This window comes from Phytophthora cinnamomi (genome assembly GCF_018691715.1).
Source record: "Phytophthora cinnamomi strain GKB4 chromosome Unknown Contig19, whole genome shotgun sequence".
Classification (NCBI taxonomy): domain Eukaryota; phylum Oomycota; class Peronosporomycetes; order Peronosporales; family Peronosporaceae; genus Phytophthora; species Phytophthora cinnamomi.
The window spans coordinates 1,286,681-1,312,542 of NW_027150952.1; the positions used below are offsets into that span (position 1 = coordinate 1,286,681).

At 53.2% G+C, this 25,862-nt stretch overlaps 3 protein-coding genes across 3 annotated transcripts; 1 reads left to right on the forward strand and 2 right to left on the reverse strand.

The window, feature by feature from the left end:
• Positions 1-1,193: 1,193 nt before the first annotated feature.
• IUM83_13106 (uncharacterized protein) lies at positions 1,194-1,559 on the reverse strand (the record flags this gene model as incomplete). The annotated part of the gene is made up of 2 exons (XM_067937765.1): positions 1,194-1,470; positions 1,534-1,559. 2 exons carry the CDS (start codon positions 1,557-1,559, stop codon positions 1,194-1,196), a joined length of 303 nt encoding a protein of 100 aa, XP_067795739.1.
• A 21,864-nt stretch (positions 1,560-23,423) lies between these two features.
• IUM83_13107 (pirin-like protein) lies at positions 23,424-24,515 on the reverse strand (the record flags this gene model as incomplete). Its single annotated transcript, XM_067937766.1, has 1 exon — positions 23,424-24,515. One exon carries the CDS (start codon positions 24,513-24,515, stop codon positions 23,424-23,426), a length of 1,092 nt encoding a protein of 363 aa, XP_067795738.1.
• Positions 24,516-24,808: 293 nt separating this feature from the next.
• Positions 24,809-25,765, forward strand: IUM83_13108 (Ribonuclease H; the record flags this gene model as incomplete). Its single annotated transcript, XM_067937767.1, has 1 exon — positions 24,809-25,765. The coding sequence occupies one exon, from the start codon at positions 24,809-24,811 to the stop codon at positions 25,763-25,765; it is 957 nt and encodes a 318-aa protein (XP_067795735.1).
• Positions 25,766-25,862: the final 97 nt, after the last annotated feature.

Sequence of the window (25,862 nt, forward strand, 5' to 3'; positions counted from 1 at the left end):
TATTAGTATCAGGGCGCAGCGTCCTAATATCGAAAGCAGCTAGCGCGGCTACGATGCGCTCTTCCGCTCTCGCGTAGAGGTCATCAAAGTGCACTCTGGGTCGAAGCGAAACTCCGCGTCCTTGACACGGACGCTGGTTCTGCTCGTCCTGTTGATTCCTCCTATTTTGACTGATATTTTGGCTAGTGTTTGCATAGCCGCTTGCTCGGTGGATTTGTTTGTGCGGACTTCCTCGGAATGCCGAGGTTGGAGCTGACATTTCAGCCTATTTAGAGACCAAATCGATTCCGACTCTAAAATAGCTTTGACGCGATGCTGCATAAGACCGATTATAATTAGGGGTAACCAATTCTAAATAAGGAATGGGTCGAAATAAATAAGGGTTCCCGTCTCTAAATAAGGCACTAAATCAGCCGATTTACTATCCGATTCGACATTCTGAGTGCTTTTCACAATAATAATTATGTGGATTGTACCTTACATGATTTCACACTACTCGAAAATTCCGATCTGAAAACGATCATCAGTCGTGATCAACGATTTCGAGGGTACTTACTCTACGGAGACCCAGCGTACGGTCAAACGGGAGTGTTTGCATCTCCATTTGATAAAGCGGGTGCAACTAGTGTGGAGCTGGCGGTTAACAGCTCGTTGAGCAAGTGTGGATTTCAGTGGAGTGGAGTTTTGAGGAGATTACCAATGAGTGGGCTATGGTGGACTTCAAAAGCAAGATGACTATTGGCAATGTTCCCGTTGGGTTGCTCTACGAGGTGGTTGCTATCTTCGCGAACCGCGTGACTATTTCGAGAAACCAAAACGTCATTAGTAGCTACTTCGATATAGTCCCACCGACATTCGAAGAATATTTTGCCGGGTTGGATTAATTCGCCAGCGGTCACCTGGTATCTAGCAAGAAAAAAAGATGATAGTGAATTAATGCCTATGAAAAGAAGGCTTATGGGTAACATAAATTAGCTAAGATGCCGCTCAAAACTGACTGTAGCACGACATGGTTAGCACAACGAATTAGTGCTAATTGTTGGTATTGATGGCACCGCGGGCGAGGTACACCATCAACATTTTGTTCTGATTGACCAATGCCTCAACCATGTCCTTGCGTACATTGCCCCTGGTAGCTTGAGCCCCTCTGTCCTTCTCGAGCATTTCTATATCTTCCCTGGCCCAGATCTCGCTCACTCGTAGACGCTTTCTCCGGCTCGCTCGACACATTCGGAGCCGCTCTCATCTTCGTTCTCTTCGCGCTCGTCCTCTTCGCAATCCTCTTCGTCTTTCTCTTCCTCACTGCTGTAAGCATCGCCGAGGAATTGCCGCAGATCGTCACGGTTCTCACGGCCGGCCCGGTCACGGCCGGCCCGACCTCCGACTTCGTGGTCGTCACTTGTGTCGTCGTTGGCTTCACTCTCCTGTGGGCGCGTCCCGCGTCCAACAGCAATTCGGTGTCGCTTCAACCTACATCAACAATCCACGATTTTTAGCTGATCGTAAGTGCCAAACCGGCGAGCATACCCATACCGAGACGCTGCTTTGCGCGTAACCATGTTTCCCGCAGAAGCAAGTCGTTTCAGCTTACGATTCTTCGCATCCCTGTCTGCTCGTTGCTTCTCTTCGTAGCGCGTCTTTAGTTGGAGGTAACCCTCAACGAGGTCGCTCAGCCCCGTGTGTTTCTCTGCGATCCCACTAGCGCGCTGACTCGCAGCTGAAGCACGTTTGTACTCCTTCAGAAGTGAGGCGACTTTGTCCCGGCATGCGCGGAAGGAATACGATGCAGTGACTGCTTCATTCAGCTCGGTGGCTACTTCTTCCCATTCTTCCTATCCTTTTCCATGGGGCATGGCGTAAGTCTTGCGGCGAGTTACGATGTGCATCAGGGCGGACAGGTCGCGTCCTTGGAAGCGTGACCGCTTCTTGGGGTCCGTGACGCGGAAGCGAACGTCGTCAAGGCCTTCGCGGACAAGCACATCCAGAACCGCAGTGCTTGACATGTTTCCCTTTGAAGTAATTCCGCAACCACAAGTTGCCGTCCTTTCTACGAATGATAATCGTACTTAACAGGTGATACGGGGGCAAAATGGTTTTTCCAAGATTCTACAATTTACAAATTACCAGACCTGTCACAGCATCCGCTAGTTTTGTAATTTACGTGACCAAAAATGCTCAACTAACTTATAAGTTCTATTTGCATGCGTGTCAGATGGTATGCACCATGTCAAAGATCCTAAACCAGCTACGGGTTCGATGCTGGAGATTACTCCTTCACTCATTGAAATCCGTCTTCATGGAGGATGCTGCGCACATGTCACGGTTGTAACGGACCAGCGGGAACTGCGATCGAGATGGCGTCCGTTTTGGAAGATGAACAGTCACAAGCAGTGAGAGCCCCGCTAACCTTAAAAATATATCACTTCGTTAGTTTCCTCCAAGCCGCAAGAACCTTTCCAGCCTCCTATCCTCGAGCAGCGCAAGTTCGAAGTCCGCTGCTCTCCAACACTTCGCTTCCTCGCCTAAAAGTGACCGTGAATATCAACAGCTACGAGGGATCGTCCTATCCGGAGTAGGTGCCACCATATTTGCAACAGCACAGCCACCAGAGGTATCTGTTTAGACCGCATCAAATCTATTAAATGAAGAAAAGAAACATGATTTCACGCAAATTGTCGTAGCCAGAGAGAGCTTCAGGATAAATTCGTCAAACTCACCGAACCTTGAGGGCGTTCGAGTACTAGTGAACGTTTTTTTTTCTGATTTTAGAACCTTAAACGCCAAATATGCATCCACGACGAACAATGTTGCGGAGTACAGGGGTCTCCTTGTGGGGCTACGGAGGGAGGCGGACATGAAACAGACGGGTCTTCATGTTGTTGACGGCAGCAAGCTCATTTTCACGCATTTGAAGCAACGCCACCCTCCCAAGGCCGCGCACTTGCGCGACATATACGTGCAATGCCGAATCATCGCGGATCAACTCCAGATCACGTCGTGGACGCATCACCTCCGCCATTTCAATAAAACGGCCGACAAATTAGCAATCCTGGCAATGGACACCAAGAGAAGCGTTCAGGTGTTTGCAACGGACCTTCGGAAATTTACTTCCAACTGGGAGACTGTGACGAATCTACTCAACAGCGATGTTTCCCAGATAATACAGCGATGGGGGCGCAGTCAAATCATGTTAGGATACGTGTTAGCTAGTCGAGCTCCGTGTTGGAGCTGGACGAAGCCCCCGGGAGTGGTGGGCTAGGTTTGCTTGCTTCTAGCACGTTGAAAATCTGGAAATGGCTGCAACTACACTACGTAGAGCTAGCGGACCAGGTCTTGCGCTTGACTATGGAGGACGAGTTGGTCTCTTCCGCTCGTACTCGCCTTCTTATCTCAGAAAAATAGCTTTCCTCAAATTAACTCAGGAAACCACCCATTTCCGAGATAATACAGCGATGGGGGCGCAGTCAAATCATGTTCGAATACGTGTTAGCTAGTCGAGCTCCGGGTTGGAGCTGGACGAAGCCCCTCCAGCGTAGCTGGGCTGACACGTGATTGGGCGCCTCTCTCCATTTGTTGAGCTAGGGAGCTTGTTGTTGTCTCGTTCATTCTGGTGTATCGCTCGAATGCGTCGGAGGACCATCTTCCGAATAATTTGATTGTGAGTCTGTCTACACCAGCCGCGAACAGTGCCGTCGCCCCTCCGCTCCTCATGGAGTGAGTTCCGAATGACGAGGGGTCTGCTCCAGCGGCTGCAGCGGCGGCCTTGATTGTTTCAGTCAGTCGATTTGCCGCAAGGACCTTGCCGGTGCCAGTAGCACAGAGGGCTTCATTGTTGCCAAAGCTGCGAGCATGTTGTGCCAGCTCCCATGTTGCTAGTACTGGACACAGCCATGCGGAACCCGATCGGTGTGGTGTTCTCGCAGCCCCGGCTCCCACTTGATCTGACTTGCTACCGCGGAACTTGATTGTGACTGTCAACGCAGTTTTGATCGAATGAGTTGGCTCACCTTGTGCGGAGTTGTATTGTACGTCGTTGCCTCGAATAATGTACGTCTTCACCTTTGTACCATCCGCGAGATACTCCGATCGTCTTAATAGAAAGAAGAAGCCCACGACCGCAGCCCCCCAGAGCACGCGGTCGTGGGCTGTCTGGAAGTTGCATCTGTTCCGAATTTCACGTAAGATTGCAGTTGTGACCGGTTGCTTTTGTCGTGGAGGGGGCGACAACCGCTGCATCCCACGCACGGCCATGTTGTGTCCTGCGTGCAGCCCGACTGAATATCCGAGGTTTCGGATATGATACCACGAGACATGGCTGATCGCGGACAACACGGTATTCGCTGAGCGGGGTTTGCCTGAGGTTGGCACTGAGGTCGACCATTAGTGAACGGCGAATAGAGCTAGCTGGAAGGAGTGTTGCTGAACATCGGAGGGAAGCCACTTGTTATAGCCGTTTGTCGCGCACCACGCGGACCATCGTTTCCACGTGGCGGCGTACTCAGGTCGAGATTGTGCGGCCAATGAGTAGGATTGCAGTTGAGCGAGAAGTTCATGTAGATATTGCGTAGCGTATGTGGGACTGGAACCTGAGACCACGCAGAAGATAGGTTAGACCAGGCTTCGTAAAATGGTGATGTCCACGCTCGAGAACCGGCATCGGCCATTTTGGTTTATCGCCCCGGGAAGGTGACCACACGATATTCGAAAGCCGAACACCGCCTCGGCCAGTCCAATCGCACGATTGATTTCTTGCGCCAGAGGATTTGAGCTCGATAGTTGGTTTGCCCATGCAACAGCAGAAGTGTTATCAGACCATGCTTTAACATGGGTTTTTCAGAGGTTGACACCCACTCAGATCCGAATATCCACGCAGCTAATGCCACACATAGCTGCTCGCGCACATTGATATTAAATCCGTCGGTGCCTGTTAATGCGTGAATTCGTGCTTGCTCTTCTTCATCGAATTGCACTTGGATATACTGCAGCAAGGCTGGATTAAGGACAACCAGCCCACTGTTGCTGGCATCCACATAGAGATGGACGTCGATGGGTTGCTCTTCAGCAAACATTGATAGAGGTAGTTGGCGAAGACGGCCATGAGTCGGGATCATGGTAAACCACTGCACGTCTTCGAGCATCGAGAGATCGACTGCGATCTTGCCGTAGCGCGGCGCCCAAACACTCGCAGCGTGTAGCCGTTGATAGAAGGGTTTGGCGGCTCTTAAGCACGAGCATACGTGACGTAAGCTTCCTAGTAGCTGCTGGAGCTGGGTTCTAGTCACGTGTTGCTGATTCTGCAATACTTGAACGCGACCTAGAGCTTTCATGATCTTTTCACGAGGCATTGATACTGTTCGTGCGCTGGTGTCGAACTCCAGACCTAGTACTTGAAGTTGTGATTTCCATGGCGAAATTTTTCCTTCATTAATGACTCCGGGGCCAAGAATAGCTAGCATTGCCAGGCGAAGCGTTTCATTTGCGAGTAGTAGCCGGTTACCAATATCAGGTTCTACGAGAACATGGTCATCAACCCATTCGTAGGCGAAGAATGGGTCGTGATCGTCAGAGGTTTCGTCCATGGAGGCTGGACTCTCGCGGTGGATTAACCACGTAATTGCCCCACCGAATGCACCGTAATAGGCGGGCGAACTTGTCCACCCGGAGAGGACATATCCACGATCAGCACTCCGAGTTCAGGGATCGTGGCCGCCATCCAGCGAGCATGTCCATTGGCCAGCATTAGGTGGCGGAATGCACCTTTCACGTCGCCCTTCATGATTTGTATAGCAGCTCCCTTGTATCGGGTGTGGCACGCTTCGATTCTTCTTGCGATTGTAGCAACATGTGTGTACTCGATATCTGGGCGGTTTTCTGTTTTTGATGCGTCATTTGTTGAGTGGCCACGGGGAAATGACAGACCATGAACCAGCCTCACTTCTTCTCCAGGGTCGCAGTCCTTTTTCGGCACAGCACCAAGGGGGCTGATCTGAATGTTTCCCCATTGCTGCAGCACTTTGGCATCGAGGACGAGATACTGCCTCGCGTCTTGACCCTTTCGAATGGCTCTGATGACAGCATTGAGGTGTCGAGATGCTGACTTGTGGTTTTGAATGGGTTTCGTTCGAGTGGGGTTGCGGTGTTTCCAGGTTGGTTCGATACCAGTGCGAGCTATCTGCACCACGAGTTCCTTTTGTCTGTAGCCATCTAATAGTCGGGTGAACCGGGGTGGATACATTGTCTTGTTCGGTCGGAAGTCACCTCGCCCCTGGCCTCCCACCACCTCAACAATCTCTTGGAGGCCCATCTTGTGCTCAAACGCTAACGAGGTAGTAACACGCTGCATTTCTGTGTAGAGTTGCCAGCGGCCGTTGTTCTGACGAAGGGGGACAGCTTGTGGAGGAGAGACACCAAGGTGTGTGCAAAATGCATTGAACTGTCGTACTTGATTGGCTGCACGAGCTGTTGCTCGCTCATTCATATTCCTCTGGACGTGACTTGCCAACGACTTCGGTTCATGTTTGGAGTCATTGAGTGGGTGAACAATTCGACGAGATGGCCCCGTGGCATTTATTAGACATGGTTGAGGTAGTTCTCCGCCTGGTAGTTGGGGTAATCCCGTAGCGGTGGGACCAGCGAACGGATGCGTTGCTTGTATTGAGCTCTCATTTTCAACGAGCAGCTGCAGTCGGCGGCTGTTTGAAGTGGCTTGGCACGGGTGGATGCTTCTAAACGTGGATGATTCGATACCGTAGGACGGGAAACCACCACCTATTTTGAGGGGTTTGTCGGCGCCGATGAATTGAGAAGGATGCCGGTCCGGCGACTCGAACTGAGATGTGCCTGCTGCCTTGCACAACGCGATCGGTAATTTTGAGAGTTCAGTGGCTCGAGATGAGCCGTGCCTAGCGAACTGCTGCGGCCTGAATCATGAAGTTGATTTTGCTGAGGCCACGAAGACTCGAACTGAGTCGTGCCACGCGAGCTGTGTGGGCTGACCTCGTTGGGCCGAACGTGTGGGCGCCTTTGGGATTCGATGTGAGTTGTTTCCGCCGGGGCGGTGTTGCTTGTGTGTCCTGGTCTGACGTAAGACCCGTCTGGGTTGTCGCGAAATTTGGTGGCAACGGACGAATGCGCTCCGCCAGGCAAGTACTCTCGTGGTACACACTGAGAAGCCGAGTCAATTGATGCATCTACTGCGAGAGGGTCCATATTACTATGTCCAAGGTTGCGAGGACCAACGTTCCCTGGACCCCGTCACGTGGAGGTATACTTGTTGTTGACACCGCCAAATCTGCTGTGAATGTATCCTTGTAGCCTGTCCGACAGCGCAGCCGGGAAGAAGTGCACTCTGCTGGCAAAGTCGCACACATTTGGATCCCTTGATGGACACCCGCGCTTCGAGAGGAACTTCAGATTACTTCCTTCCCGTCTTGGCGCGGGATAGAGATGCCCTCCGGTACTTTCCTGGCTTTGTTGTTCCCAAAGCGATGCTGGCGTGGTAATTCGGGGCGATCATCCGAGCGAGCAGGGTAACTGGTAGACGACGGCGTCATTGCCTCCATCTTTTCTCGTTGGGCTGTGAGCAGAAGCCCATGTAGCTCGAGGTTGTCTGGCGTAAATCGTGAACAAATCAAGTTTCTCGATGCTGTTTCATTTGCACTGTCGGTCGCCACAGCATTTCTGTACTGCTCGAGCTGAGAATTAATCCATATCACTAGCGTGAGGAGCATGTCCTGGGGCCAGAGCTTACGGCTCTTGAGAGCTCCAAGGAAGTTGTAAAGTGTGATTGCGAGCTGCTGCGTCACCGCGTCACACATTACAGCACAGTATTGCTGAAATCCGGTAGCACCGGCCAGGACGTCGTCCCACGAAGCTGGGTCCGGAGCTGGTAGAAACTTGACTGAGACGGAGAAATCACTCATGTTCACGAAATTCTCGCGCTAGCGCTTGAGCCGAAGCAGTTGGTCTACTGGAGTAAAATGCAGAAATGACAGACCATGGCTGCCGAATTGGAGGTCGTACGCGCCCATGGCGACACCAGGGTAGGCCCACAGCAGGAGATCGGCATTGGACACCATTGAAGCCATATAACAGGCGGGAGACTTACCTTTGTAAGCATCAGATGTGACGATATCATGAACTCGGCGTTGCTCGGGCGTCGGTGTGAAGCTGAATTTGCTTCGTTTGGTCGGTCCTTTCTCCTCCAATTCCTCCGCTGATCGTTTGGCTCCCGTGACAGACATTCGGCGAGACTCCAGGAGATAGGGCAGTAGGTGAGGTTTGTGCATCCTAACAAGGTCCAGAATTTCAACGTCTGCTGAAGTTTCAGTTTCCATTCGTGATGGAACTGTCGGTGGAGCAGGGATCGCGATTGGGTCGATTTGACGCGGTTGCCCCAACGCGAGGCCCACGTGACCTAGTTGGGGTTGCTGCGAGCGGTTAACTGGTACTGTGCACTCTGCGTTGACAGGACAATTGCTACCGTTCGATAGCAGGGCTCGGGCGAGCACAGCTTCGTCTGCTGCGTTTTCCACGTCGTCGTCCACTGCAGTCATGTCGAAGAAAGATGACGTATTGGGAGCTGCAGTGGTTGGTCGGATATCGATCTGACTTGCCGTTGACGTCCCCGCACCTGTTGCAGCTGGTTGACATGGGTTCATTTCGCAGAAAGGTGTACCGAAAAAGGTTTGCATGTCAGCTGGAACACGTTGTCCGCCATCGATGTAATATACGTAGTTGATCACGTGCTGCAGCGAGACTCGGGAGCGACGTCCTGTGCTCGGGTCGATCCAGCTGTATATACAGTCGTAGGCTGGTGACACATCGGGTAGAAGCTCATGGAGTAGTTGTGCAACTGAGATTGTTAAGGCCGATGAAGTCGGGTTCAGCAGTCGTTCCATGATGGTATCGTGAATTTTGTCGAGTTGACTGTAGCTCCAACTGCGAAGGGGGAACTCGTGACACCCCATGATCATCGCCACGACTGGGTAAACGGAGTCACAGATGTCACCGCTGGTGGCCTCGGCTGGACCGGATTTTGTGTTGATGACGAGGTTCGAATCGGAGTATCCCGTGACTTGGCCGTAGCGGAAGTACCCGTCGACCTTGGCACATACGGCTTGCCGGACCCAGGTTCCGAGTTGCTCGCCTTCGGCGTCCCTGCTGTCGACCTTTCTTTGTCAAGGCGGTAGCTCTTGATAGCCTCACAATTGACCCCGTGTCGTCGCCTGTTGTCTCGAGGCGGGCCGCCACCTTTGCGCCTCTAGCGTTGCTGACCTTCGCGTAAGTAGGGGATGAGATCGAACCGTTGAGGTCTTCGGGGAAGCCCAGGAGAAATGAACCACGGGAGAGCGTGAGTGTCGCCATCTTCTAAGGAAATTGGGCGTGGGTTGTGACGCGACTGGGAACGAAGGCCGGTTAGAGGCTGCTGTTGTTGGAAGGTTTTGCTTGCTTCTAGCACGTTGAAAATCTGGAAATGGCTGCAACTACACTACGTAGAGCTAGCGGACCAGGTCTTGCGCTTGACTATGGAGGACGAGTTGGTCTCTTCCGCTCGTACGCGCCTTCTTATCTCGGAAAAATAGCCTTCCCTCGAATTAACTCAGGAAACCACCCATTTCGCAGTGGATTGAAACCCAGACCTGGATTTCGTCGGGGAACGCCAAACCCGGAACGGCAAAACTAAGGTGTTTGCATGTGCTAGCACCTCACGAGGTAGTTAGCAAGCTGATAGAAGATGTGTAGGCTTCTGACAGACGGACATCGGCTAGTCTTTAGAATCACTAAATGACTGTAATGTACGTCACCAAAAACTAAAAAAAAAACAACTTAAACGCCGAAACTTCATTGAGCTATAGGCAGCTCTTTGAACGCCTCATTCAACTATAGCACGAGGGGGGGGGGGACCCCTTTCGCCGGTCAAGCAAGTAACAACAGGCTTAGTATTGGCGTAACGTTAGTGAAGATACACTCGAACGGTAGGCGGCCAATTCCGAAGTAATTCATTACTTAGTTTCTTGCCAAATTGTCGTGCTGCCTATACGCCAACAGATAGGTGGCAGCAGGTTGCGCCTTGACACCCAAGGAGAGTTTACATTTACTGCGCGCCTTCATCCCTTCGGCACGTGACTTCGTGACGCACCGTCCACTTCATATTACCCTTGAGGCAGTTGTCCGTCTCGAAATCACATTGGTTCTCGTAATAGGTGATGCCGTTGCAGCACATAGGAGAGGTGCGTTCTTGGAACACGCGCTCCAACCGCAGCTAGAAGATCCGGTGGCAGCCGAAACGCCGGTAACCACGAGTGAGGCGAGTATAGCCACAGCAGCGAACTTCATAATGTTTGATCCAGGGCACGGTGGATATGTTATAGCCTTCGGAAAAATTGAAAGTGGGGGTTAGCCGAGCCGACTCTACGTCCACCGGATAAATCAGTACAGTACAGTGCAGTGTAGTACTGTACTGTGCTCCCTCGAGTTGCGTCTCAATGGTGTGAAGCTATGCGACGAGCAACATTTTGCAAGCGTCTGGGTTCAGGCATTGTTGCTACGGTATTGGGGGCGTGCCACGAAATGGCACAGATTATGAAGCTTGTGTTGAAGCACCTCGGCTGTCAGGGAGCGGTGTGGAGGCGGCCCCTCTAGATTGCTTTAGGGTAGGCTTCGCAACCATTTGCGCTGTCATTTCTGCGGTGAGACACCCGCGTAATCGTGTGTAGCGCTCGACAGCATCCGATCTCTATCTTCCAAACATTTTGACTGCCACACTATCATAACCGGCATTGAATAGTGCCGTAACGCCGCCTCTCGTAACGAGCGGACCCGCAATCCTCTGTGTTGAGTCCTGAGCGTTGAGCGGCGGATTTTATTGCGTCGATAACTTGACGCACTGGCATGTTGCTCGTTGTAACGGGGTTACATGGAATAGACTATTCAGGGATGGCTACAAAAGGTCACTCCCCTGAGTAGTGACACAATAGGCTTGAGAGCCAACCGATACATTTTATATAGGATAAACTATAGGGAACTTCGGATTTGTATGCAGGCCAAATCTGTACTAACCTATGAACACTCAGTCTTAGATCTACCGTACTTCTGATCAAGCAGTCCCCTTAGGCCAGAGACACGTGAACTGCCGTTCACTGAGAGTTTGTATACTCTCGTTAGCACACTTCCTCTGTTCAAGGTGCTCGTGTGGCCCCGTCAAACTCGTCGCGTCCACCTCGTACAGTAACGTGTTTTCCTCCACGCCGATTGAATTGTGGTGGTTTACGAAGTACCATGCAGCGAGGACCGGGCAACACCAATTAGCGCCTGGGCGTTCAAGCCTGCGCCTGGCACTTTTTCCAAATTGGTCGGCCTTATTTCCTCTGAAGTGAATGACTACAGCGGACACTTCCGACAGATTTTCTACTTCTCTCTCGTCGTCGTTCACAAATTTGATGTCCGATCGGTGAAGTGCGCACGGTTTCAACTTCGAGCCTTGTGCCAGGTATTCGGACCGCCTTTACAGAAAGAAGAAGCCCAACACCGAAGCCCCCCATAAGACTCGGTGCTAGGTTTTTGAGAAATTGAGATGTCCATGCAGCTGTTTGTTGATCGATGTTGTAGCTGGGGATGTGGTGTGCTGAGAGGGTTCGACCGTCGCATTCCGGTAATTGCGAACTGGTGGTCTGGTCGTGATTTGACGTTGTATCCGAGCATCTTTCGATGATGCCACGAGATATGGCTCAGCTTTGGGAGCACGATACGGGCAGTATTCCCGTTGCATGTGTTGCTCCGGCCATATTGCCAGTAGTATACGTCGAACAGAGCGAGTTGGTACGAGTGGTTACTAGGGTTTGCAGGAAGTCATCTTGAAACGTTGAGCCATTCGCACCACTGACATCATTGCTCCCACATATTGTTGCACTTCGTTGCTGATGTCGAGGCCAATGAGTGGGATTGACGTTCTTGTGTAGCATTTTCAGCATTGTGGTGACACTGGTATCTGCATCCAACACGACGAGAAGTTGGTCCACCGAGTGCGATTTGGTTCCGCCCAAGCACGTGAAGCTGAATCTGCCATCCAGTTGCTCGACCCTGTAATATGGGCAGCTGATACTCTTAGGTTGAAATATGCCTCCGCGAGACCAATGTACTTCGTTATTTCCTGGCTGAACATATTTTTCGAATGAAGCTTATTGCACCACGTGACCGCTGAACTGTTGTTACTCCATCAGTTTATGTGAACCATCCGAGTAACTCGAGGTGCGGGTAACCATGTAAACCACCCTAAGTCTCCCCGGGTTAAGGGCCCTACTGGGACTTTGATAGTGTGGTTTCCCCCCGGAGGGACTGCGTAGCCTCTTCTAGACTCATATTCTGGGTGCGAAAAATTCGAGATAAGGTGTCGCAGGTAAGCTTGTCGATCTCAAATCTCGATCTGTCTTGTTGCAGCGCGAGTAGTAACCCTCGCTTACGGTGGGACAGCGAGATTTTGCACTCTTGATGGAGTAACCCCTCCTCCAGTTTAGTTCGAATCGTTTCCGCCGACTGCAATGATAAATTAATAAGCTGTTCCGTGGTTCCCGTCATAATTACTCTTCGGTGTTGCAGCTGGTGTCGCGCAAGTCCTTGAGCAAAACTAATTCCTGTTTTTCTTCGTGACAGTCATCGACAAGTAGCTATCAGATTGCGACTTTTTCTTGGCTTCAGTATAACTCGCTGATGGGCGGAAACTTTGTACGCAAGGCCTCAAATGGCCATGTTCTCTAGTCTGGTTTTCACTTGATACCGCGATTTTACCGTAGTGTACTTCCTGACTCGAGCTGGTCCACACGTTCGGCTTGCTCGTTGCTTTTTTTTCTTTCGGCTTGGTTGGCAAGGCCTCAACCGACGTTTCCCTGCCGTATCCACGCGAATAGCTGCTGTGTAGTTCCTGGAGGGGCCCTATTGGCACGCCGATCTTGATCTTTGCGCCGCTGGCCGTGTTGCAATTGAAATTGAGGTCCCCGTCGGTGTTCGCAACGCGTTCAAATACATTTGCCGACATATGCTGCGCTGATATTCCTGGTACTGGAGGAAGACGCGCGGTCAATCTTCCCTTGGGGAGTCACAAATGTTTGTGCTCATTTTTCAGTCGGCCAAAATCCTTGATAATGGTATCCTTAACGTCGTCTGACAACGTCTGAGGGACAAAGTGACCGCGGTTACTGAGAATGCTACCGTCACTGGCGGTATCACAACCTGCTTTTGACAGGTAACGTATGCTCAAACTCCGAGACTTGACGGAGGCAGGATCCATCTGCACCGGCAAATGACGAAGCACATCCAGGGAAATCCGTCCCAGACGCTTCTTGCTTTCTCCGAATTGAGCGTTCCGTTGAGGACCAACACCGTGTTTGTGTTCCTCGAAGCGACTGCGGTCACCGTCTTGATGGTGGCTTCAGCCTGACGGTGCATTTTAACAAGCGTCAGGTCTCGTAGTAGATAATCGTCTATGGAGCAGCGAAGGATAATGCGAGGTAGGTCTTTCCCAGATTCTACAACACCTCTGAAGTTTTCTAGAAGGTCATTGATCCAGTATACCAGAACAGAAAGACCCCTCGTGCTCCAGGCGACTTGCATGAGGGTTTCGTCGACAAATTCGACGATGCGGTCCAGAGTGCAACCAGTTCAACACTGCAATATTCACGAGCATAGGTAAGGAATCCTCTCACTGCATCTACCACGTCATCAATGCGTTGCTGGCGTGAATTCCGCAGTAGCGGAAAGATTATCAAAGTCGGGACCACCGGATTCCAGCCAACATATGCGATCAGACTATGAGAGTCTGGCAACGTGTCGAATCGACAAGCCTCTAGAGCCAAAATGAATATCATATGCTCTTGTACAAACACCAGGTAGCGCCTTGACCTTCACGTGCTCGGAACGAACCATACGTTTGACAAAAACAGTAGTTTTGCCGACGTAATTCTTTCGTGTATTGCTTTTTGATCCTCGCGCAGTATAAAGCCATACTTCGACACTCCCGACGACTTTTTATTCGGTGGGGTCACCACTGCACTTGATGGGGCCACCGCCAGGCTGCTCAAAACCACTACAGGTCGCTCCGTAGCACCCACGGAGTTGCCACAGCCCTGTGAAACTTGTCTAAGACGGAGAAATTGATCTAAGAGCTCAGGTGTAACGGGGTTACGTGTAAGCTAAAGTAGTGAGCCAAAGTAGGCCCACTACACCTGGTAGCACTTATTGGTCCGTTCAACGACCGACTACGTGACGTTCGTAAAGAGTGTACGAACGCGGAGCCGAGAACCCCATGAGCACGGACGTGCCAATGGAGAGCTCCAACACGCCTGCAACGCATGTTGCACGCGCTGACTGTCCCCACCTCTCTGACCCAGAGTGGGAGGCCCTCCAACGACTGTCAACAGTCATTGGGGAGGCGGCGATAGCTACGATGCTGCGTACGCTATCGCCGACAGAGCAACATGGTGTTGCTCTGGGGTTCATCATGAAGGAGCAGAGCGATGCTGCTTCCTCAGCGACGGCGTCACACCGCATGCTCAATCACTAAAATTGAGCGTGAGCAATTACGTGGGAAGAGAGGGCGAGCCTCTCCCCCGATGGCTTGTCGAACTCGACACAGCCATTGCGGCTCGACGTATCGTCGACCCGTTGTCAAAGGTTGCGTTCGCCTTGTCATGTATTGGCGGACGAGCGAGGAGTTGGGCGTATGGACGCCGACTCTCTGATCCTACGTGCTTCAGCACGTACGAAGTATTCGAAGAGGAGCTCAGACAAGCGTTTGAGTCCCCGCAAAATGAGTTCCGGTCGTGGGCGGAATTCCTCGACCTTGAGCAGGGTAAGCATGACGTCCATGCTTACACGCAGCGTGTACGGTACTTGGTCTCGAACATCGTGACCAACCCGATAGACGAGGCGACTAAAGTCGTCACGTTCATGAAGGGACTGAGAGATGGGCCTGTGAAGACCTATCTCTTCCGAGAGTACTCGAGTACTCTCGAAGCTGCGATTACTCTCGCAATGCAAGAAGAGTTTAGCCTGCGGCAGGTTAAACTGCATGCGAACGTGCTGAGGTCGCAACCGCGCCTGGTAGCGAGCACGGGAGGTCCGGAACCAATGGACCTCTCGAACGCAACCACGGCTGGTTACCAGCAGCAGGGAGGTAACGTGCGATGCTTCCGTTGCGGAAGGATCGGTCACTTTGCACGGGAGTGCACAGCTCCCGTGCACTACAGTGGTGGCCGTCGTGGCGATGCTAGGCATCGCCACGGACCAACAAAAAACGCGAACATCCAGTAGGCGCGGGGCGCCCTACTGGTAATGCAGTCGCGCGTGCCGACATTGGGCACGCGACACTAAGGACTGCAGCCCCCAGTGAGACCAGATCTCGCTGCAAGAAGCAAGATGACAGGCCGAACCTGGTCATCTTGAAGGTTTACTCGAAGGGAGCGAGCGACTCTCTTCGAGCTTTGGTAGATTCAGGCGCGTCGAACAACTTTGTTCGACTGCGGAATTTACCGAGTCTTGATTTCGAGGAGGTAATTTTTTCCTCGAAGTCTTCTGGAAGTTCGATTGGCAACAGGTGCCATCGTGAAGACCGAGAAGCACATCGAGAACGTGCGCTTCCCGTACAAACAACGGGTGTTTGTCGAACACTTTATCGTCCTGGACCTGGACGATAAGTTCGACGTTGTTATGGGCATGGCGTGGCTCGCACGGCATGATCCGGTGATAGACTGGAGGAAGCGCACACTCGTGCGCTTCGGCCGCGACAGCGGTACAGAGAGCGATGGCCCTGTTACCGCAGCGCACACACCAACAGGTGCGCGCGACTCGCCAGTCGAGACAGCGCTTAATGCCGCTGTCCCGGAGTGCCCAAGGGGTGCGCGAGGGCGCGCACAAGTGAGCCCAACGTCGGCAATGCTGCCGACGTCAGAAGAAAAAGATGTACTGGTTCCAGGAACCAATACCCATGTTTAAGCGTGTAAGGGACAGTCCCTGACCCGAAGAGGTCAGGTCGACAACGACGCGTCGACTCCGGGAGTCGACGCACCCTCGGTGATGAGGAGCTCCGCCAACAACTGGCGTCGAGGTGACGAAGGCGTGTCAACTCCGAGAGCTGACGCTGCAAACAGTACGGACGGTTGCAAACGTACCGCACTGACGCAATTTGTATGCTGTCGTGCAGCCGGGCTGCACGACGAAGCGCCATGCGATCAAGCCGGGCTTGATACCGCGCGCCCGCGGACAGGGTCCGCCGGCGAACAACAGTCCACGGCCGGACCTAGATCAGAAGAACAACTGTGCGGAGCCCGGCTCCGCACAACAAGAAGACGGCGCAAGCGAAGAACGCTGCGCAAGTCTCGGTCCGGGACCGAGACGCAACAAGAACAGTCTGCTGGGCAGACTGGGGCGGTGACGCCGGACGTCGAGACTCTAAGCGTCTTGACGCGCACCGATACTGGATTCCAGTATCGCGAAATGGAACTCGCTAATCCTCCGACAACGGCGTCGGAGTTGACTTCGCTTCCAGTTATGAGCTGGAAGCGCTTCACGCGCGACTTGCACGATGGACGCATCGAGCAGGTCTGCGTTCTTTCGAACAGCGAAAGAACGGAGAGCGAGAGCGAAGAGCTGAGACAGTTCTTCATGGGAAATACCACTGAGAGTGAAGACACTCTCAGTGCGAAGACGAAGCGAGAGCGCTTCGAGAAACAAAGTTGGGATTCGCTGAAGTCGAGTCCCTATTACGAATTGTTGAGGGAGTACAAAGACGTACTCCCGGAAGAGATTCCTGCGGAGCTTCCGCAGGATAAGGGCATTCAGCACGAGATTGATATCGTGCCGGGCACGAAGTACTGTGTCACGCGGCAGTGGCCACTGCCGCGAGAAGAAGTAAAAGCGATCGATGACTTCTTTGAAAGTCGTCGCAGAGCAGGACAAGTGCGGGAATCAAAGTCCCCGCACAGTGCTCCGACGTTCTGTGTCAAAAAGCCACAAAGCGGATGGCGCATCGTTCATGCGTATAACAAGCTGAACGATGCGACGGTACCGGCGCAGACGCCGATACCGCGAAAAGATGTTATCATCGATTCGATGGCCGGGAGCACCGTTTACATTGCTCTCGACTTGCGAGACAGCTACTATCAGGTCCTAATGCGTGAGAGCAACGTCCCTCTCACGGCAGTGAGCACGCCAAGCGGCATGCTCTGGGAATGGCTAGTGATGCCACAGGGACTTAAGAACGCCCCTGCGACTTTCAGCAGGTGCGTGACGCACTTGTTGCGCTCGGTGCGCGACTTCGCACCGAGCTACTTCGATGGTGTGTTCATCCACAGCCGGGCTGTGGACGGAAAGACCGACGTTGAGATCCACAGGGTGCATCTCCGGAAGCTACTTGAGCTTATGCGAAAACATAAGCTCTACGCGAACCCGAAGAAGTGTATCTTCGGGGCAAGCGAGATACCCGTCCTCGGGTGTCTCGTAGGGAAAAATGGTGTTGGCTTGACCCCAAAAAGGTCAGAGTGATTAATGAATGGCCAACGCCTTCAAGTGTCAAGGAACTGAGGCAGTTCCTTGGCTTGGCCACGTACTTGTGCAAGTACGTGGAGGATTACGTGGGCAACATCCGCCCGCTGTCACAGCTTCTTAAGAAGGAAGATGTGTGGAATTGGACAACCGATTGCCAAAAGGCATTCGATGCAGTCAAGCGGGGCTTAACTGAGGCGCCGATCTTGGCAGTGGCTGACCAAGATCGTCCATTCCACGTTGTGTGTGACGCATCCGACTTCGCGATCGGATGCGCATTGATGCAGCACGATCACGAGGGCCGTGATTGTGTCGTCTATTACCAGTCGCGTCAGCTGAAGGCAGCTGAGCGTAATTACCCAGTACATGACAAGGAACTCCTTGCCATGAAATATGCACTCGCAAAGTTCCGAGTGTATTTGCTTGGAAGTAGACCGTTTGTGGTCTACACTGACCATGCATCACTGCGCACTGCAGTGAAGTCACCACACATATCACAAAGAATGGCGATATGGCTCTCATGCTTTGCAGAATATAACTTCCGGGTCGAATACAAACCCGGAAGATTGAATGTGGTGGCCGACGCGTTATCACGTCGGCCGGATTATGCAGAAGCCGCTGACGTCAATGCCATTGACGCCATGTGAACGAGCACACCCACGTCGTCTCTGTTGGACGACGGGAAGACCGCGTACGCGCACGACGCGGCCGCGAAACTCTAGCTGGCCTATGGCACAACACCTTCTGGCAAGACTCGTCAGAAGTTGCCCAAGCACCTTCGTACACGTGCACACCGATATCGGGTGCACGACGGACTCCTTCTTTATGATGCAGTCGACGACAACGCGGACCGCGTTGTCGTGCCAAATGACCATGACCTGCGACTCAGGATCATGTACGAATATCATGATGCCCCGACTGGGGGACATCTCGAACGTGAGAAGACATACGTCCTTCTCACGCGCGACTTCTACTGGCACCACCAGTATAAGTGGGTGCGCAAGTACATCCGTGCTTGCGAGGTATGCCAACGCTTAAAGCCTGCACCATTCGCGCAGGCTCCTTTACAATCACTACCGACTCCGTCGGAGTGTTGGAAGTCCATGTCTTTGGACTTCATCTTTGGTCTTCCCCCGGATAGCGGAGGGAACACCGGTGTTGTGGTCTTCGTCGACCGCTTCAGCAAGATGGTACATCTTGCTGCGGTGCCGGCAGAGGTGACCGCGAAGTAGACGGCCCGTCTGTTCGACGACATGGTGTTCAAACACCATGGCATGCTGTCCGACATCGTGTCGGACAGAGACCCGCGCTTCACAGCACACCTGCGGCAAGAAGTGTTTACACTTCTTGGGAGCCAGCTTTCCATGTCGACTGCGGATCATCCGCAGACGGACGGCCAAACCGAGCGCGTGAATCGCGTGCTCGTCGATATGTTGAAGAGCTACGCTCACTCGTTCCAATACTGGAGCGAGTGCTTATCGATGGTAGAGTTTGTCATCAATAACTCAGTGCATGCCTCGACCGGGCATACACCGTTCTACGTGAATGCCATGCGGCATCCACGTCTACCGAGTTTACTCGGAGTGGTGGCCCCCACTTTAGGTGGGGGAGGATCTACGACTGCAATACAGCAGCCGCAGAAAACCGCTGACACTTGCACAGTGTCAGCTGCAACAATGAACAAACCGCATGAGTCCGCGCAGGGCGCAGACTCCCCCAACAACAAGGACAAAGACCGCGGGTCTGCGCAGGGGCAGACACCGCGAAGAACCACGCAGAGGCCGGGCCTCTAGCGGAGAGCGAGCTGAACGAGTTCAGCTCGGATGCAATCAACTTCCTTACCAAAAGACAAGCCGTGATTCGGTTTGTCCAAGATGCAATAGCAGCTTCTGTTGATCAACAGAAGCCGAACGCAGACAATGCGGGCAGAGGCACACAAATGAATTTAAAGTTGGTTCATTGGTTTTGTTAGCTACACAAAACCTGTCTAAACGTGCAGTTTCGAATTTCGGAGCAAGCAAGCTTGTTCCGCGCTTCATCGTGCCATTCACGGTGATGGCACGCCACGGTAACGCATACACGCTAGACATACCGTCTAGCATGCGCCTCCATCCGACCTTTCACGTCGGACGGCTGAAGTCATACCTGCAGCACGAGCCATCTAGCTCGGCTGACCCGAAGCCTCGGCAGGAGCCGAGCCAGAAGCGGAAGCCTTGGCCTCGGCGACGAGCAGCCTCTCCTCCAGCGCGCGGACGCGCTGGAGCAACCCCTTCATATGGGTCCCCAGCTCGACCTGGATATTCGAGGCGGTCTGCGAGACCGCCGCGACTTGGGCCTTCTGGTTCGCCAGCTCCTGTTTCAGGGCGGCGAACTCAGCGCCCTGCAGACGCTCCACGGCGGTCACCCGGTCGTGGAGAGGCGCATACCGATCAGCCCAGGGCTGATCATACCCGGGGTGTGTTCCCACCCCCGCCACCGCCGATCCGTGACGCCCGCGGCTCAACCCGCTGGATTGTTGAGCGGATTGTTGACCATAGTATCCCGAAAACGAACCCTCAAGGGGCTCGTTTTCGTATTCGTTGGAGAGGATTTCCTCCCCATCGAGATACATGGGAGCCGCGGAACGTCTTGCTGGAGGACGTTCCGGAAATGGTGAGGGCGTACGAAGAGCAGTACGCGCTGGCACAGCGGAAGTAGAGCGAGCGCTGCGATCATCGCCAGCGCCCGAACCCTCACGTGCTAAGAACTTAGCACGGAGCTCTTTGAGACTCTCGGGCACACGGAACGACGTGTACCCGTTCAGGTCGCGGTCGCTCAAGCGGACCGCGCCTGGAAAGCACTTCGTGCACTGAAAGCCCTCGGGCACAGCGCACGGCACATTTGCCTCCTCAGCAGCAACATGAAGTTGCTCCAACTTTCCACGCTTCGAGTACGTCTCGAAGCGATCACGCGCTTGCTTAATCCGATCACGGTAAGTGCTCGGCTTCTTGTTGAAGTTTTCAACAAAAGCGTTCCAACTTTGACAAAGTGCCTGCCACTCGGGCACTTTGCTGCGAGAAGATGTCTTCTTGCTTTGAAACCATCGGAGCTCATGGAAAAGTCCGATGTAATAATCGCGCATTTGATGCGTCTCCACATCAACGTGCAGCTCGGCAGCCACGGCGTCATCTTTGATGGCGCTGCATACGTACAGCGGCACCTCATTCGGAGGTACCGAGTTCCCATACCGGTCCGCGATCTCGGACGCGGACGGCATCCATGGATCGCGCGCTGCAGGCGCAGCGCGCGGAGAGCCTTGAGCTTTGACATCACGCGCTGCAGCAGCAACGCGCAGAGTACTGAGAGCCCCAGCGGAAGCGAGTGGGGTATCGCTTTCAGTTCGCGAACGCTTCGAGCTCGAAGCGTCCGACTCTTCCCCTTCACGCGGGCGAACGTTCTTGGCGTGAGGGTCGAGCGATTCGCTCGACACTGAGTCTTTACGCTTTGAGGGCGAGTCCTCCTCGCCCTCCATATCTTCATCGTCGTCGTCGAAGTCGACGACGTCGCCGTACTTCGCCTTCTGGCGTTCGAAGTAGTCGTCGATGGAGAGATGACTCCCCACCGACTTTGTGGACTTCTTCTGTGGCGCGCTCATCGTTGAATGAGCGCGGATTTCTTCTCCAAACGCGGCGAATTGACGAATGGTCAATTCCGAAGATTGACGTGCGGAGACCCCGCGCGTCTAACCTTAAGGGGGGGATGGTGTAACGGGGTTACACGTACAAGTGGCTACAAGCCACTTGTGCTTTTAACAGATAAGATATCTGTTAAAAGTTTTAGATACTTCCTCACATTGGTGTAAGACACACCGATGGATACATTGAAGTGGACCACCACAGTGAGTGGTCCACACCTACCCAAAGATCCTATTGGTAGAAAGCAGCATCTTTCTACCAATTAGAGACGTGCATATTAGCGGAGCTCTGACAGCCAGCCGCTGTCAACCCTTTCATAGATGATAAATAGTTTTAGCATATTTAGGAGGAAGATCAATTTACAAACAATACAGTTCTCATTTTACCTAATCTAAGTCTTATCTTATTTAAATTATATTTGTGTATTCAAATATAATTAACTCAAGTGATTACTAAGTACTTACGCTTCCTCATACACGTAGCGCAACGTGTAAGCAAAAGTAGTGAGTCAAGTTAGACCCACTACATCAGGGCTAACGTGAAGTTTTTCCACAATCAATCCAAAGCTGATCGGTGGCGCTTCCGGTGGTGAACTCCATCGTCTAGAATAACTAGGTTTTCTCCCGCCCGCTTGCCACTTCCGTGCGCGAGTATCGCGTGGTCTGTCAATGCAGGTTTGCGCTCGGACTGGTCCTGGGGTGATTCATCGTCATTGGGGAAGGTGTTGAATCGCCCATGCACTTCAACGGTAGATCCGTGATCAGCGTCAAGTTGCCGTGTAGGTCTTGATGGTGCTGGTGGCCGGCAAACAACAGGTACCGGCTCCACGCCACCGTCGACGTGATCGGCAAAGCTCAATGCATGCTGCAGCGGGAATTCAGTCGGCTGTCCTGTTTTAGGGTCGATCCGATTACATATCTTCGTCGGAGTCGGCTGGATTTCGGCCGCCATCAACCCCGCCAATACACTGGATACTTTATTAGCTTGTGCACATTCGGCTCGACCAAGCACTCGATCGAGGATTGTAGACTCCACCACTTCAATTTAATCGAAACTCCATTCGTCAGTATTGAACTGGACATGTTCCAGGAGGAACGCGAAAATGGGTGCTACCTTGGTCGCGTATTGATCGGCAACCTCAAATTCGTCTCCATCCGAACGAACTGTCAGTCGGTCGCCATCCACCGCGATGACTTGGCCATGCTGAACTTGCTGCTGAAGCTGGACAGATACAGAGCGCCTAAGAAACGACCCCCCCCCCTCCTCCCGCCTTGTTCACCTCGCCTGCCAGCACTGAGTGTTGGGCGGATACCACGCGGGGCACCCTCCCTTCGCCTCCATCGAGGCTGCGAAATGCCACCATATCGCCATAAACGCAAGCCCTTCGCATAGAACGGTTCGTCGTAGTCCTCGCTGACTAGTTCTGGGGGTCAAATGAAGGAACGAGCGAGGCGAGAGGCGAACCACAACGACACGCAGCAGGAGGGCTTGAGCGCTTACAGGAAAATCTGAAACTAACTAGGAGACCGCCCCTCATCTTTTGCTGCCTCGCCTGATAAACTATTTTCACGCATCCCTTGAAAACCTCCATTCCCATCCATTCGTCAATGCATGTGGAAGGGATTTTATTGAGAGTTACTCAAGTACCCGCCTGTTTTGGTGCAACACAAAATGAAAAATGCACCGTGCTATAGTACTGTGCAATATGCATATTATGTAGTGAGGCGGTTTGTACTGTACAATGCTACAATGTCGTAAAACTGCGTCAGCACCGCGGGTAAGCTTAGCATGTTCATCGGAATTCGTATATTCTCCCATGGTCGGGTATCTGCCTACAGGGTCCATGATTTCAATAAGCTTTGAAAGCATTTGATTCCTACTAGCCTGCAAATGAACTGGGCCACATTACAGTTTTGTCGCTTGTTAGATGCTGTACACGTATATTCGGAACGCTTACCTGCAAGAGAGGCTTCGATGAGTCTTAGCTATGAGTGGCAGTACGTCACTGACACCGCCAGTGACAGACCAGTCCCCTGTCCATAAGGTTACAGTTCAGTGCAACCATCGTCAGCCGCTTGACTCAAGCCTTGAGTGGGTTCCCCGATGCACTTTGCGCTTTGCAAACCGGCTATCATAGCTTACGCCACGACAGAACATCAGCATCAAATACACATGTTCAGTTTTCCTTTCTTCGCTTTACGCACTACTCTTGCTTCAACGGCGGTTGCCAATCTCTGACGACCACTTCGGCGCGTTCTCGAATCCGTTCGCGCCGCTCTGATAGTCTCGAATAGTCTGGTGAATCTCCGCCTCCGAGGTCATGACGAAAGGTCCGTATTGCACCACAGGCTCGTTCAGCGGCTGTCCGCTGATCACAATGAACTCGAGGCCATCCTTCTCGTCCGTCGTCACGTGGACGCCGTCGCCGCTCTGCTCCAAGACGATCGCGTGGTGAGCCTCGACGTCTTCTCCCGCGCACTTACCCTTGCCTATCAGCGTGTAGACGAATGCGTTGTGTCCGTCCGGGATCTTATACTCAAGCTTTGCACCCTGCTTCATCAAGAAGTGGATGTATGTCACGGGTGCCTCGGTCTGAATCGGACCTTTCTGGCCGAACACCTCGCCGGCGAACACAATGGCCTCGACTTTCTTGTCGTCGTTCCAGACATGGGGCACCGTGTCCCGACTGATCTCCTGGTACCTCGGCTCCATGATCTTCTTGGCCTTCGGCAAGTTGATCCACAGCTGCAGCCCGTGCGCCTTCTCCTCATTTGCCGGCATCTCGGCGTGCAGAATGCCCTTGCCGGGCGTCATCCACTGGAGGTCGCCGGGGCGCAGCTCGCCCTTGTTGCCCAAGAAGTCCTCGTGGCGCATGTGGCCCTTGGACGTCGGCAGCATGTACGTGACCGTCTCGAAGCCGCGGTGAGGGTGGTCCGGGAAGCCGCCGGGCAGTCCGACGTTGAACTCGTCCAGCATGAGGAACGGGTCCAGGTTGCGGAGCTGCTGCGAGCCCAGCGAGCGACGCACCGTGGCGCCGACGCCCTCTCCCTGTTCACGAGCAATGAACTTATAGGCGATGCGCCGCGTGTTGAACATGTTGTCGGAGGTGGCCGAGAAGCCAGAAGGGGGGCTTGAGCTTGAGCTTGAGCTGGATTCGAACGGGCCCTGAGGGGACACACAGGCAGCGTCTCCGTTAGCCACGCACTCGGCCTCGGCGTCCAGCTCCACCTCGGCGATATGCGACGCATCGACGGGGCAATGGCAAAGCCACACAGCAAGGAGCAATGCAGCCGCGGGGAGCTTCATGGGAGAAGAGGGAGAGACCAACCTGTGCGCGGCGAGGCGGATCCGCGAATGGAGATATCCCACCACCGGACTCGGCGATGCTTACGTTGATGCACGGCCCCACGTTGGGGGGACATCACCGCTGATTGGTCCGACGGATGATTACTGAGACCGACCTCGCACAAGTCGCAGATTTAACGGTCACGTTGAGGAGAACTTTACCCAAGCGCAGCGTCCCAATGTGGGGGACCAAAGCCTTCAACTTCATTTCGTGATTCGCTGAGGTCAAGAGTTCTCCAATTTGCTGGCGGGATATGAGCGATACAGTTGTGTTTTACGCAGTGACGGGAGGTCGCTGCTCGGGCATCTTCACGTCGCTGAATCGCGTGTTGGATGCCACCGTCGGGTACCCTGGCGCCAAGTTTGACTCGTTCTCGACGCTGCCAGAGGCGGAAGCCTTCATGAGAGAAGAGGGAGAGCGTGCGGTGAGTTGTGGTACCGCGGCTGAGGTTGGGTGGAGCGGTCCAGCCTATGCGGTGGCGGTGGGGCGGCGAATGGGAGTCTTCCGGACCGGAGGTGAAGCGCTGAGCCAAACGCTCTGCTACTCTGGAAACAGTCTCAAGAGGTTTCCGACGTACGCAGAGGCCGTGGAGTTCTTGGACCATCACAGCTGGCGCAAGATGCCAGCGAACACTGAAGAGACTGCGCGTAGCGCCGCGGGGGAAGAAGAAAACCGTCAGGATTCGGCGAGCCCTGTGGCCACCCCAAAGCGTGAGCGAGATGAAGAGAGCACTGAAGCTCCTAGAGTTGCTCAACGCCGCAGAACCGACTTCGACAGCGTGCAGATCCGAGGAAATGCCGACTTTATCGCGCTCTGTTGTGGAAGCCGAGCACACGACCGCGAAGGCAAAGAGATTGTTCAGATGGTCTGCCAGTTCCCGCTTCACCCCGGCTGGAGCGTTGTGCAGACTCTCGTCGGGTCTGATGCCACGATCGTGCGCGCGAGCCTTTTGGCCTTGCTGGAACTCCTGAAACGTGCTGCATGTGTGGACCCAGCTTACAAAACGAATGCAACAGTACTCACGGTGAATCGCCAACTTTTTGATGTCATTAGCAAGTGTTCAAGTACTGGCTGGCAGTCTGTCAATGAAAACCAAGATCTAGTGAAGCGTGTCGCTGGAGAAAAGGGGGATCGTTGCATCAAGCTTCTCCACTGTGAAAACAGTTGCATCTGGGTCGCCGAGCCTGTGGAGAACGAAGATTATCAGTGAGGCGGGTGATCTATACGAGTGGGAGATGCGTATGTTTTTGTAGTTGCTACGTTAATGAAATGCAGGGGTCCATACTCTTCGATTGTGTAAAATGAGC